The sequence below is a fragment of the Notothenia rossii genome (assembly GCF_949606895.1).
Source record: "Notothenia rossii genome assembly, chromosome: 1".
NCBI lineage: Eukaryota > Metazoa > Chordata > Actinopteri > Perciformes > Nototheniidae > Notothenia > Notothenia rossii.
The window spans coordinates 37,908,455-37,922,235 of record NC_136912.1 but is presented as its reverse complement, the minus strand read 5'-3'; the positions used below and the strand labels follow the sequence as shown (position 1 = coordinate 37,922,235).

Here is a 13,781-nt window from a genome sequence, read left to right as displayed (position 1 = left end):
TCCCTAGACCTGTTTCACAACAGAAACAAAATGTTAAAAAAGAAAATGTAATTATAAACAAATTTCAGCCTAATCAAACCTACCAACATCAAGATACATACTTTTACCTACTAACTAGTAAGAAAATGCATTTTTTGCTGTTAATATGGTGCGCCAAGAATCTTTGTGTGTTCGTTCTTGTGTGTCTTTATCTGGCGATTTCGGTCCGTAATAAGGGCTGAAACTTGCATGTGTTGCTCCTTAAGGAAGTCAATGCTGCGTTTCAGACCCTCTAGTTCACACCAGGTGCTGCTTGGGACCTCTGAGCTCTGTAAAACAACATTATGCAGTCATATCACTAACCGTGTCACATCAGACGAAAGCAAATCTGATTTGTGTGACTGATAACGTTAACTTACCTGGACAAGTTGAAGATCCAAAACCTTGTTTATTCTGTCCTCGATCAAGGAGTAGGTGCCATATTTGGCACAATGGCCAGGAGAGTCTGACCTATGAGTGTCAAAAACAGTTTAATTCAGACGTTAAAGCCCAAAAAACAATGCAATGCAGTTATTGTAAGTTGCTTTGGATAAAGCAAAATGAATGTAATTTAAATATTGTTTTGACCTCTTTTTGATATCAATAATACAAGCTGAAGTGTTCTACCTGCAGTCACCAGAGAGGATTAGCCCACCCCCCCATCTCCTTCAGTTCTCGGATGATCCCAGCCTGCTCAGTTTGCCAGGCCTGCACCATAGTAGGGATTGTGTACAGGCGTTGATGGCGGAAGAAGGTGCCGACACTGATGCACTGAAGCCCTAACAGTTTCAACATCCGTATTGTCTGGGTAGCCATGCAACCTGAAAAGTGGATGGCCCCACTCAGTAACAGGTTGCAGGCTGGCATGTTTCTGTACAGCATTGGCTGGTTCTGCCAAAAACGCTCATACCCACATGCTGCACATACCTAAGAGATGTGAAAAGCAGAACATTGCCAGTAAAACTTATGTGCCCATAAAACTAACGAAGTATAGACACAGTGAATTGATAAAACATAAAAATAAAATAAAACAAACATTTACATACAGGTTATGATACAACCTTTATTTTTACATCAGTGGAATTCACACATATCCTCTTACTTGTTCTATCTTTATATACGTTCCCTCTTGCTGCTCCACATTACCCTGGGTTTCCCCACAACAAGAAGGGCAAATGGTGAACAAGGACATCAGCTGGGTTTGGCACACAATGAACTTGTCAGCAGCACTGAAATAAATAAAAAAATACTTGTTATTTCTGACCGACACAATTTGGTAATACAGTACACATCATCTAAAATTAAAAGAAGCCTTAGTTGAGATCAACATTAGTTCGCTGCAGTGGCTCTTTTGATGGTCCCTCGTCAGACGACTTGCTCATCATTTCCTCCTCTGGGCTCCATTGCATATCCCCAGGGTGGTCCATGGTTACAGAAGATGACTCATCATCACTGTGTGCAGGACTGGGCAGTGGAGATTCTGTCTGACACCCCACACTGACCATCCTGGGCTGTACCTGGACAGCTAGGATAAAAAGATATATATTATATAATTGTGCCTGCCATAAACAACAGCCCTGCCATACAATCTACCTTTACAAAGCTTATGTTCAGGTTTTGTTGACATTCGGGCTGAGATGTTTTAATTCATTTATATGTTAATTATTGAGGTCATAGCAAGTCTTGGAGTTGTAACAGCCTGCATCATACTGAGATGTTTTTCTAATATGTTTTTAACATGTACAAAAACTATGCAGAGTCTTTACCGCGTTTTGATGTAAAATGGGCGCGCTACTTCTGTGTTACATTTACCTGATGAACGATGGAAAGGTCTGAGGTTACACTGTGAGCCACAGTGAAGCACAGATGTTGGCTGAGGAACCAGTGGAGAGACGACCTCTTGCTCTGGGTCTATAAGCCCAGCATCACTGGCTGTAGGTGAATCTGCAGTACTGTTGTCTCCCAAAGTCTTGAAAACACACACATGAAACACATGATTACACATGAAAATAAATAGCAACTGCGCCATTAGATATGCACATAAAGTCCCCACGCCAATTCTAGCTAACATTATCCACTATGACTTAGCAAGTGCGTTTAACAAGCTAGCAACATTAACTTACAACAATAAATACTAAACACACGTTGCTTGTCATTATTGAAATCATTATACTGACTAATTTGGAAGTTAGCAAATGTTAGAAAAACAATACTTACGGTGCACAGTTCACGTTTCGTTTTGCTGAATCTCTGCGTTTTTCGTCACAGACGCAGCATTGAAGTCCCGTCTCTTTGTCTGCACAAAACAAACCCAGGACCGAAAGCTAGCTAGCTTTCTTTTCCTGTTAGGGAAATAGTGGACTCGATGTCCTGACAGGCTGGTATTTGTGCAACCTGCACAAACACAATACTGCACCATGATTACAAATGGTGAAATACAATGTAAAACTACCGAAAAATACCAACTCTTTAAAACACAACCGCTCTAATCAACGCAACTCTACTATACCCGTGGTCAGCGAGAGGAGATGTGTCCCCTGTGTGATGTAATATGACGCGTTTGACGTATGACCTTAAAAAAAAGCCGTTTTTAAGAGCAGAGTTCAAAATTGCTCCTTTCCCTCTGAATTCCTGCCCTTATGTCTCGTAAAACATATGAAATCCTGCATTCACTTTTTTTAATTGTAATTTTCAAGCAAGTTTAAGCATAAATGTAGAAAAAATAAAAACCTTCAAGATGCTCTTTAAATGCAATTCATTGTGTGTGTTTTAGGAAGGATGTTGTCCGAATGCCCGGTGTGCAGACACTGCTATCTAGCTTTGAATAAGCACCTTAAGCACAAACATGCAGTGCCAGTGGCAGAATAAATGTTCGTACCAAACCCTGTCCCATCACAGGGTGTTCGTATGCTGGGAAGAGACTACACCGTCATGTAACTCGTGACCACCCTGAGTTCTCCCGAGATGAGGCACATCAGGTCATGGCAAGGCTGAAGCCGAGAGACTAATCCCATCATTGGAATGGCTACATCATTGGATATAGACAATGAGGAGGAATACCCGGTGCACCCTACACCCTTCTCCCCACATACCGAGTGTGACGAAGAGGACTGCAGGCAGGTGAGGCTGGAAAATGTGGCATTGAGGGCTTAGAAGGATGCCCTCATTGATGAGGTGAAGACCCCGCGCTCCAGGCTGAAAGAGGGGCTAAAACCCAGGAAGCAGAGTGCCACTGCTGCTGTGCTTGAGGAAGACGAAGAATGTATACGATTTAAGGGCATGGCAGTCTCAAGTACCCCCGGCATGAACACAGTAGCCTCCGGCAGCAATACCCCTCTCAAGACCCCGGTGAAGACTGTCATGCGGTCCGCAGAAGCCTCCGGTAGTGAGACCCCTCTCAAGACCCCGGCCAAGTCTGTGATGCGGTCCCCAGAAGCCTCCGGAAGCAATACCCCTCTCAAGACCCCGGTGAAGACTGTTATGCGCTCTCCCTCAAATCACTGGTCAACTGGGAAGGGACGGGGGAATACCATGCGTAAAATCAAGTTGCCTAAAAGCATGGAGACGTACATTCAGACATACAGAGGTCATTTTGAGGGTGTCGCACCGACAGTAAAACGGAAAGATAATTGTATGTCCAATGTCAGCCAGATAAAGAACTTCCTAGTATTCATGGCCCATGGTGTTGACCGGCTGTCAGACTGGCTGTTTCTAAAAGACACAAAGAGGGTCCGTGGCTGGAGCGAGTATATTTCAAAGTCGGGTCGGGCAGTCACAACATCGCTGTTGTTCCTGAAGAATGTGAACCATTTCCTGAGGTACTTGTCTGCGTCAAAGCTCCGGGGGTGCAGGCTCACCCAGTCTGATATGACCCACATCATCAGAGAGGTGACAGCCAACATGAACAACTTGAAAAAGTCCGTCACTGTCCACCAGTTTAAGGTGAAGAGGAACAAGCTGGATCGTTTGCCGAGCCAGGCGGAGCTTCTCGCCGCCATGGCGGCCGCTGAGAAGCGCATCCCTGATCTCCTTGACCTGATGGCTAGCAATCCGACCTAAATCACCCAGTACCTGCTATATGGCTATCTAACCCTCCATTGGAGCCTCCTGTACGGCCACCGTCCGGGTTGAGGGCTACATCATCCACGTGCAGGATGACAAGACTGCCAAGACATTTGGCGAAGCACAGCTGGTGCTTACTGTAAAGGAGTTTAGCTGGCTCATGCGGTGGATGGGGATAAAAGAGGACTTGTCGGGTCCTCAGAGTGAATTCTTCCTTTTCACAACGGCGAAGCACGCCTCCAAGAACCTGAACGCTCACTTGAAGAGGGCTTGGGCTGATGCTGGGCTAGAAACAGCCGTCACCTTCACCATCTTGCGCACTACCCTGGCTGACAATATCAAGCATCACCAAGATCCAGAAAGCAGGTCGATTCTCGCTTCGTTTATGTGTCACGACGTAAGCACTGCAGACCGGTTCTACGCGAATACGCCTGGAATAAAGGAGGGATTGAAGATCCGCTCCATGTTCAGGGCGGCAGCAGAAGCAGCATCATCAGAAAGAGGTCTACCACCGTCAGCTGCCTCTGAAGAGGGCTCATGGGCGGAGAGCAGCGATATCTCTTCTTCAGGGCCGGTTGATACTCCTGATGAGGGGACAGGGGCCGTGGACTCAACCTTTTTTTCCCCGGTGCACCGTACAAGTTAGACGGCTAATATGGCCCTGATGCCCCTGCTAATCATGATTTTATTATGTTTATTATGTATATTTTGTATACTGTTTTTGTAAAAATCGTGTGATAATTAAATAAAACATTAGTATAACCTTGAAGGTTCCCAGGGGCAAATACAGTGCCAGGTATCAGACTATTTAAACAATGTTTACCCATGATTCAGACACCTTCCCTGGCTTGTAAAATGCGGTGATGCGCCCTGGAGGTATCAGACTATTTTAAACAACTTTTCTCCGCCTTTCTATTCTATGCATTTCCAGGAGAGGTTACATGTTAAATTATATCGTGCAAAATAACAGGCTACAACTCTCTTCCAGACATTTAAAAACACTTTCCCCGACCATTTAAACATTATTTCTGGCTTGTAAAGTGCGGTGATGAGCCCTGGTAGTATCAGACTATTTAAAGGGTTACCACGAGCATGAGAATATCCTCCACAGGGGGGGGGTGGTGGTGCCGTGAATAAGGCAGAATATGGATGCCGATGTGCGGACGGTAAAAAGCACCGCAAAATCCACCCCCTTTAGGGTTACCAGGGGCATGAGGTTCTGTAGGGTGTGATCATCTGGGTTTAGTCCGTGGGGGAGTGCTTAAGTCCGGGGGCCCGGGAACTCACGGTGCACGAGGTTATGGAAGTGCCACTGTTGCCGGAGGTCCTTAGTCCGTCCTTTGGGGCTCTGTGAGGGGCTACAGAGAGGTGGTTTTCCCTGTCCCTCTCCTGGAGGTATGAAATAACCTGAGCTCCATGTGAGGGAGAGAGGCTGGAGGTCATTAGGCCGTCCTTTGGGGCTCTCTGAGGTGCCAAAGAGAGGTGCTTTTCCCGGTCTTTGTCCTGGAGGTGTGAAAAAACCTGTTTGCCCGTGTTAGGGGGTCTGTGAGCAGCCACAGAGAGGTGCTTTGCCCTGTTTTTGTTGTATTTTTTACTGTTAATGCACTGTGCTCCCTGGGATGATGCGCCCTCCTGTGGGGACACATGAGAACTGCACTCAAATCACTTTGTGCTTTTTAAACAGTTTAAAATAGTTTTTTCCACATTTAAAAACCGCTTTCTGCCCTGAAAATCATTTTCTAATCATTATTACCCTTATGGAGGGGCTGCAGGAACACTTTCCCTGCCTTGCAAACACTTATTCCTGGGTAAAATAATCCATTTGTTCCGCCTGCTTTCCGTCAGCACCTGCGGCTGTCGGATTAAAAACAGTTTAATGCACTTTTAACACTCACGTACCCAGGATTCCTGCTCCTGGACCTCTGCATGTGTGTGTGCCTGTGAGCCTGGGGCCCTGAGAGCAGCGACTCTGCCGTTTTTACCTGCTTGTCCATTTGACTATCAGAATGTTAACGAAACGGACGGATTTCCGTCCATTTGGCTATCAGAATGTTAACGAAACGGACAGACTTCCGTGCGCATCAGCGGCTGTCGGATTGAATTAAAACAGCGGCTGCTGTTGAATTAAAACAGTTTAATGCACTTTTAACACTCATGTACACCGTTCATATGGTTCCCTAACACAGTGCACACAGTCTGGAGCTCTCACTGGGGTCCTGCACAGGCTCCAGTCCGGCGTTTTAACGAAATAGGCATATTTCCGTCCATTTGGCCATTCAAATGTTAACGAAACGGACAGATTTCCGTCCATATCAGCGGCTGCTGGACACACGCTGGAGGTCATTAGTCCGTCATTTGGGGCTCTTGGAGGGGCCACAGAGAGGAGATTTCCCCGGTCTCTGTCCTGGAAGTGTGAAATAAACAGAGTCCCCATGGCAGGGACACACGCTGGAGGTCTCTCTCCCGAGAGTGGACGTCCATTGCCTGTAAATAGGGCTAACATTAGGTCTGTCACTTTGGGTAACCGCACCACTGTCGGTCGTCTCCCGAGAGTGGACATCCATTGCCCCTAAATAGGGTAAGGTATCAGGACGCAGAGCTTTGACCACATCAGCTGCAGGAGACAACAAGCTCTGAAGAACTTGTCTGGTGACGTGCAAGGCAGACAGACTAGGACAGGGGTCTGCAACCTTTTTGACCAAAAGAGCCATTTTGCTCCTTTTTCCAAAACATTTTTTTGTCTGGAGCCGCAAAACATATTTCATAGCTTGATAGCTAATAAAGTTGTATTTATTGTTATATCAGACAAAAACTACATTTTTTGCATTTATTAGGCTATTTATTACATTATATAAAACTGTTAACCTCTAATAAGAAACAGAGGAATTCCTATAAGGAGAATTATAAATAATACACAGGCCTACTTTAAAATAAATTAAACACAGCACTTGAGGAGTCATCTGCACATTTGAAGGAAAAAAAAATATTATTAAAATGGGCCCACTTTGAAATAAATAAAACATATAGCTGCACCCTAAAAAGAGTTAAAGGTAGGGTAGGTAAGCATGGAGAAACCAGCTTGAGTGCGCTAGAATTTGAAAATACACAACCGGAACAAATAGGCCTCTTCCTTCAGACTTTCTTACAGAGTCCCTCCTCCAACACACACGAACGCGCACATGACCAATGAAGGCACGAGATAAGTTTGTGCACAGGTGGAAGGCTGACAGGCAGGTAGGCCATCCAATCATTTTAGCCCGGCCGGCTAAAATGATTGGTCGTGCTTTTTACAGCGCTACGGCTTCCACAGATTAATTTGTTTATGTATTTATTGTCAAAGGATTTAATATATTCATTGCTATCGGGACGTTAAGAGCATTCCATGGAATATAACAAAAACTGTTTTCTGAAATAAATTACATACCCCATTGAATTATGACTGAAGATCGTCAGCTGTCTTCCTCTCACGTGTTGTTGCTCGACACGTAAAGGCTGCAGCACCTTTGACAACTTCTCTCCACATATCAAACATACCGGTAAACCAGCATCGTTTGCTGTGAAAGCATATAACTCTGTCCGCACAGAATTAAATCCTGTGTTCCTCCGGTACTTTTCTATGATTTATCCATAGTTCGCTCATCGAGCCGGGGGTCAGGTTATTCGCCTCCAAGAAAAGGCGCTCGCGCGGGACCGTAGCAGGATGTGACGCATATTTTAGTTGACCTAATTAAAACCGTTTTGTTTTTTATTTATGTGTCACAGTATCACCTCAAAATACAAGATACGAAACATTTTCATCCATGCAACAAAATATAAATAGTCCTTCAAATACTTTTATTTTATTTCCTTCTTATTTTTGTCTAAACTCAAGGGAGCCGGAGCAGAGGGCTTAAAGGGCCGCATGCGGCCCGAGGGCCGCGGGTTGCCGACCCCTGGACTAGGATCAGCACTCAGTAATTCAATTTGAGAGCGCCAAGTTTCATAATCTGCTTCATTACTGGGTTTAGGGAATTTCCCAGAGAAGGTACGAAGTCGAAGCGGAGAGAGTGAATGTGAGCTTATGTCTTCCTTTCTCACTATGTGTTCAACCACAACTCTTTGAATTTCAGGTGGATTTAATTCAGTTCCTGAAAGAGAGAAGGTTCTTCTACTAGGTAGGTGAATAGGGTTTGTTGGAGGTGTTGGAAGTTGGATCTTAACGGATGGGTCCTCTTCAAAGTTCTCTTCCAGTTCCTCACCAATTTGACTCATCATGTCCTTTAACACTTCCTCAAATTGTTTTCCACTATGTTTTGCTAGTTGTCTTAGCTCATTGAGATAGTGTGTCGTGTAGCTGCTGCCAATTTTGGCTGTGTATTCTAAAGCTAATGCTTTGACACAATAAGTGACGTCTTCCACCTCTCGTGAAGGATGGTAATACGGCAGTAGGGGATCTAATGCTGATAATGCGGATCTAAGATTATATTCAACGATCAGGTTTTTGTGATATTCGCTATCGGGATCATCAACTGGAACTATTTTCTGAATAGACCCGTATTTCTTTAAACATTCAACAATTTCATCATCTGTTTTTGTATCAGTAAGATACTAATGATCACATAGGATTATACATCCACATCTAAAGACTCAACGAAATCCATTTGACATTTAAGTGTAACAAGATAACAGAAATGACTTAAGCCCCAACCATACAATGGCTTCACACTTATTGAGCTCCTGGCTACCTCGCCACTATGTAGCAAGTGTATTAGCTGTAATTAAATGAGTGATATTCAGAAGAACTAGGAAAGACTATGGAGCTCAATGTGTGTGAAAAATACAAACTGAAACCAGGTATGCGTTACAAAATAGTTGTATTCAAGATATCAACAAGTTCATTTTCAGGTGCCCAGTAAAGGCAAAAGACAACAAAAGAAAAGTTTCTGGGGTAAAGTTCATTAATTTCCGTTTAATCCTACTTCACCATGTGGCAGGGAGGATAGGTTTACAATCTTAGCTCGCCATCAAGGTCCATGAAAGGGCATCAGGTGCGGCAAGCACCTGGCAAAAAAAAAAATATTCAAACAAAAAACCTGACCTGTAAAAGGTCACAAGGAATAATTAGTATTTTCCCCTTTAAGCATTTAAATAAAAATACATCTCTTAAATAAAATACATACATTTCTGTTTGTATAAATCTCTTAAATAAAATAAATACATTTCTGGTTGTATAAATCTCTTAAATAAAATAAATACGTTTCTGGTTGTACAACATTTCTATATCCATTTCTATACAAAACATTAATCAGCAAAACAATACTTCAGGGCTGATAGCCAAAAGCCCACAAGATTACACTTAAAGTAATTGGGATCACTGAAGACCCATGCATAAGATATTTCTACTAGCAATACTATTTGCATGCTAACCGCTAGGTGCTAAGCTAACGGGAGCTATATCAATGTAGATTTCCTATTGAAAATCCTAACCGCTAGCCGCTAAGCTAGCGGGCCATTCCGGGCACTTTTCAATAACATTAAACATTTTACATACATTCTACCAAGACAAGACTCACCGCTGATTGCAGCAATTGTTAACAAAACGTTCATCTGTTTAGGAATCGTGGAGGAATCCCTGTGTGTAGCATGTAGCTTCAACGTAGCACTAGCATCACAAACGACCAGCAAAGGAAACTGAAGTGACCTGGCTGCCATTTATACTGAGCTAGGGAAGCCTGCTAGGATTGAAGGTTTTTAACCGGGGTTACAGAATGCTCGCTTATCATTGATGAGAGTAGTACCCATAGAGTCCAGTAGAGGGCTCCGCCTTTGCTTATAGAACTAGGGTTACGTAACCCACCGTTTTACAGCAGAGCTACTGGTAGATAGCTTATATATAGGCTTGTGAGTCTGGTATTATTTCAGCACCTTTGTGTTACAGATTACTTTAGGCAGGGCCGGCCCTGACCAATTTGCCGCCCTAGGCAAGATTTTAGCTGGCGCCCCCCACCCCCCCAAAATGCAGACACTCACTATGATTTGCGTATGCACGGTTGTGGCATCACCAAAACAGAAAGATATGGACACAAGCTGTGTGCAAATGTATTTAGTATCCTATCCATTTGAGCATGATTTAAGTGGGTGGTGGACCTCACCTCCTCTAGGGGGGTCCGGGGGCATGCTCCTCCGGGAAGATTTTTTTTTAAATATTGAAGTTAAAAGCATCAATCTGCTGCACTTTGAGAACAACATTAAGAGATCTATGGATACATCTCTCAACACCCATATGAAACAGAACTGGAAGCAGATTTTCTTTTTCTTTATGGATATTTTACAAATCACTCCCCTTTTAAACTGTATCCTTGTTTATTATTAACAACTTTATTTTACTGTCATATAGTATTTTATACTATAAGAGAATAGATGAAAATCTATTCTCTTATTTTTTTATAGCTATAATGATCATATAAAGGTGTGCCTTTACCTCACTGAGCTGTGGTTATCAGAGCCTCTCAGTCTTTCAGGAGAGAGCTCTGTAAAGCTCTCACCCCGCGGCTGCTTACACAGTAAATTCCAATGTTAATAAAAGCTGTATACGTTTTTTGGGAGTTTGATTTATTTTAAATTAACACAAATACAACATTTAAACCTATAATTGCACACTAAAACCATTATTTCAAAAAAATAACTATTTCACATAAACCTCTGGTTTTTGCTGGGGCTGGGGCAGTTCAACTTGATTTGGGGGGGGGGGTGAGCCATAGTTTATAGGCGCTGTACGCAATATAGGCGTAGTTCTGTTAGTATAAGATAATAAGATGTACTTTGTTGATCCAAAATCGGGAAATTGTGTTGTTATGAAATAAAAATAAATAAAAAATAAAACATTTCTAACTTTTTTCTTTTTTCTTTTTTGGTGACCCCCATTGATTGATGCGCCCTTAGCATTCGCCTATACTGCCTATGCCAAGGGCCGGCCCTGACTTTAGGGGAGGGGGCTTGGTCCACTAATACTTTAAAACCCTTTTTATGTAAAAGAAACAATGATAAAACACATTTTTTAAATGTAAGTATTTCAGATTCACATTTTTTGGGGGGTTTTTAAGTGTTGTAATGTAACAAAGTTAATTGACCTGAGAACTGTACATAAGTTCAATTTTGAAATACTTCTACTTTACTTTAGTTTTTACATGTTCCACTACATTGGATCTTGCAAGCTCTGCATCCACTACATTGACATATGATTATGGGTAAAGGTATCCAATCAGCGGTATAAAAAGTAATTCATCATGTTAGTTAACCCTTCCATTTGCAATAGACAAACTGTTGCATTGTACTTTTGTTCTTCTATCTACTACTTCATTCAATTGCAATAGTGCAATTATCACCATTATGTGCAAAACATACAGTACATTATATCTCAACACCTTTATTCTTTTAGCTTTTAAAATGCTGCTACTTATATACTGCTAAGTATATTTAACCATGCATATTTACCTATTTGTCGTTATTTTGTTTAATTCCTAATGTGTGCTTGTCTCTATTTTGAATGTTAGCTTATTTATTTATTATTATTTGCCTTTTATCTTTTCATATTACACTATTACTTTTGCTGTAACGCTATAAATGTCCCGTAGCAAGACAAATAAATGATTTCTGATTTAAGATAAAACTGTATGAGAAAGAGATATTGTAAATGTGTTTGAACACAAGAGTTAATTTACATTTCGGCTTGACTTTAACATTATTTGCTCAATTAACCAAAGTACTAATGACTCAAGCAGTCATAAGCCATCGCTTTTCACCTCTGTCAACAGCAATGAGATGCTTCAGGAATCCCTCTCTGTCATGCAGTCTGCAGCTGCTGCAAACAGCTGTGGTCAGATGTTCTCATGGGTGCCATTTAATTATTATTACGTGAGGCCCCTCTTCCCCCTGAGGAGAGAGCGGGTTTTTCTATGATTACGATTAATTTGTTATTCCCTACAACAAAGTCACTTCAGTGTCCTCGGGAGCCAGCTGTGCCCTCACTGCACAATAATAACTGTGTGTTTTTATTGCGAAGCTGTGTGAATGTGCGGATGCAGAAATGCTGGTGGTGAGCCGCAGGTTTCATTATGGGAAAGAAACAGCTGCAAACAGATGGTTTACGGGATTCAGAATGGGTTATTTACTTGAAAAGTGATATAAAAAACTCACAGAAAGCACATGATTGCATCAAAACCTGCTTTATTTGCTTGGACATTTGTACAAAGAAAATATAAAAATAAATAAATACCAAGTATAAATAATAGTTATGTTAAAAAACCCATATACTGTAGGTGTGTGCATTTCAGCAGTGGACTTTTTTTACACAGATTTGCTGGTATAGTATTTTTACAATATCTAACCCTTTACATCCATAACTTCTCTTTTTTACCACACACACACACACACACACACACGCACACGCACACGCACACGCACACGCACACACACCACTCTTCCCCTCTCGCTGTCATTTCACAATCCTATCCAGTGCCAGATTTCAGTGAAAGCTCTGCTCTCAGCCAGGCTTGTGTTCTCAGTCTTCATGTGACCTCCGGGACTGTAGTCCAGATAACTTTCCTCCCGCCCCCAGTCAGCCGCCCCCATCCCCCTCGCACTTTCACGCCGTCCTACTCCTGTTGATACACTCCATTTTGCGGCTCTCGTCTTTCTTTATCCTGTTAAGAGTGAGGAAGAAAAACTGGGATTAGGCCAGAGGACTAACAGAAAACATCTGGACCATTGTGCAAAGAGTCACATGTTAATATTTAATGAGGTTTGTTGAGCCAACGCTCTGTTTAAAAAGGTTTGTGTCTCTTTCAGTTTGGTTTTTGCAGAGTAAACCTTGAAGTTTTGCCATGCAAGGTTTTGGCTCAACAAAATATCTTCCCGGAGGCCAAATCAAGATTTCTCTTGGTGAGATTGTTTGCCCCGAATCATGCCGGACTCAGTAAAAACACTTAAAATGCATGCAGATTTAGCTACGCATATTTTAAAAGTAGTGTCATAAAACAAAAGAGCATTCGCATTGGCATTATTTACCTTTCCCAGCATTTAGAAAAAGCCTTGAACATCGCTCCATCAGTGTCTACGCAGATTTCCTGTGTGGTGTTGTCCCGATTGATCTTAGTAACACTTAAAAATATAAAACAAGGAATCAAATTTAAGTCAACACGATTGATGATAGATGTTTTAAAGCTGCAGTTATCCAGGCTTGTATTCAAACTTACATGAATTCGGTTCTATCACATCCAGGCCTCTTCTCAAGGAATTTGAAGTCTGTTTTGTTGCCTTTGACATTCTTCAACTTGACTGATGTACACGAGCAGCGTCCGATCAGGGCCTGAGCTGCAGAGAAAATCGATTGTCAGAAACAATTTCCAAATAAAATCTTGTTAAAACTAAGACTGTTTGATGAATCTCTTTCTTATCATCTGCAATAGTCCGATCTAACCATTATAGATGGTGCTTAAACTCACCTTGATAGAGCTGAATGCAAACTGCAGCCAACACAACCAAAAGGAGAGTGCAGGTTTTCTGTGAAGAGGACATTTTTTCTGTTTAGGGAAGAACAAATCCAGAGATCCTTCGAAGGACAGCAAGCTGAAGACTGAAGAGCTGTTGCAAGTCTCCCCCTTTTTATAAGGGGAGCTGGTGGGTTTTCCCTCAGCCCATGCTTTTTCCCGTCAAGCCAAACC

At 42.3% G+C, this 13,781-nt stretch overlaps 1 protein-coding gene across 1 annotated transcript; it reads right to left on the bottom strand.

Moving 5' to 3' along the window:
• Positions 1 to 12,268: 12,268 nt before the first annotated feature.
• LOC307015347 (uncharacterized protein) lies at positions 12,269 to 13,781 on the bottom strand. Its single transcript, XM_079643879.1, has 4 exons — positions 13,563 to 13,781; positions 13,314 to 13,431; positions 13,126 to 13,218; positions 12,269 to 12,761 (listed from the first exon to the last, which is right to left on the bottom strand). The coding sequence occupies exons 1-4, from the start codon at positions 13,633 to 13,635 to the stop codon at positions 12,704 to 12,706; spliced, it is 342 nt and encodes a 113-aa protein (XP_079500005.1). The 5' UTR covers positions 13,636 to 13,781; the 3' UTR covers positions 12,269 to 12,703.

Excerpts from the sequence above, each read along its gene's own strand:
- LOC307015347 (XM_079643879.1), bottom strand. The coding sequence starts at position 13,635 with ATGTCCTCTTCACAGAAAACCTGCACTCTCCTTTTGGTTGTGTTGGCT. Across the intron at positions 13,219-13,313 it reads TGTGATAGAACCGAATTCAT|TGTTACTAAGATCAATCGGG; the intron begins GTAAGTTTGAAT and ends TATATTTTTAAG. Across the intron at positions 12,762-13,125 it reads TTTTCTAAATGCTGGGAAAG|GATAAAGAAAGACGAGAGCC; the intron begins GTAAATAATGCC and ends CACTCTTAACAG.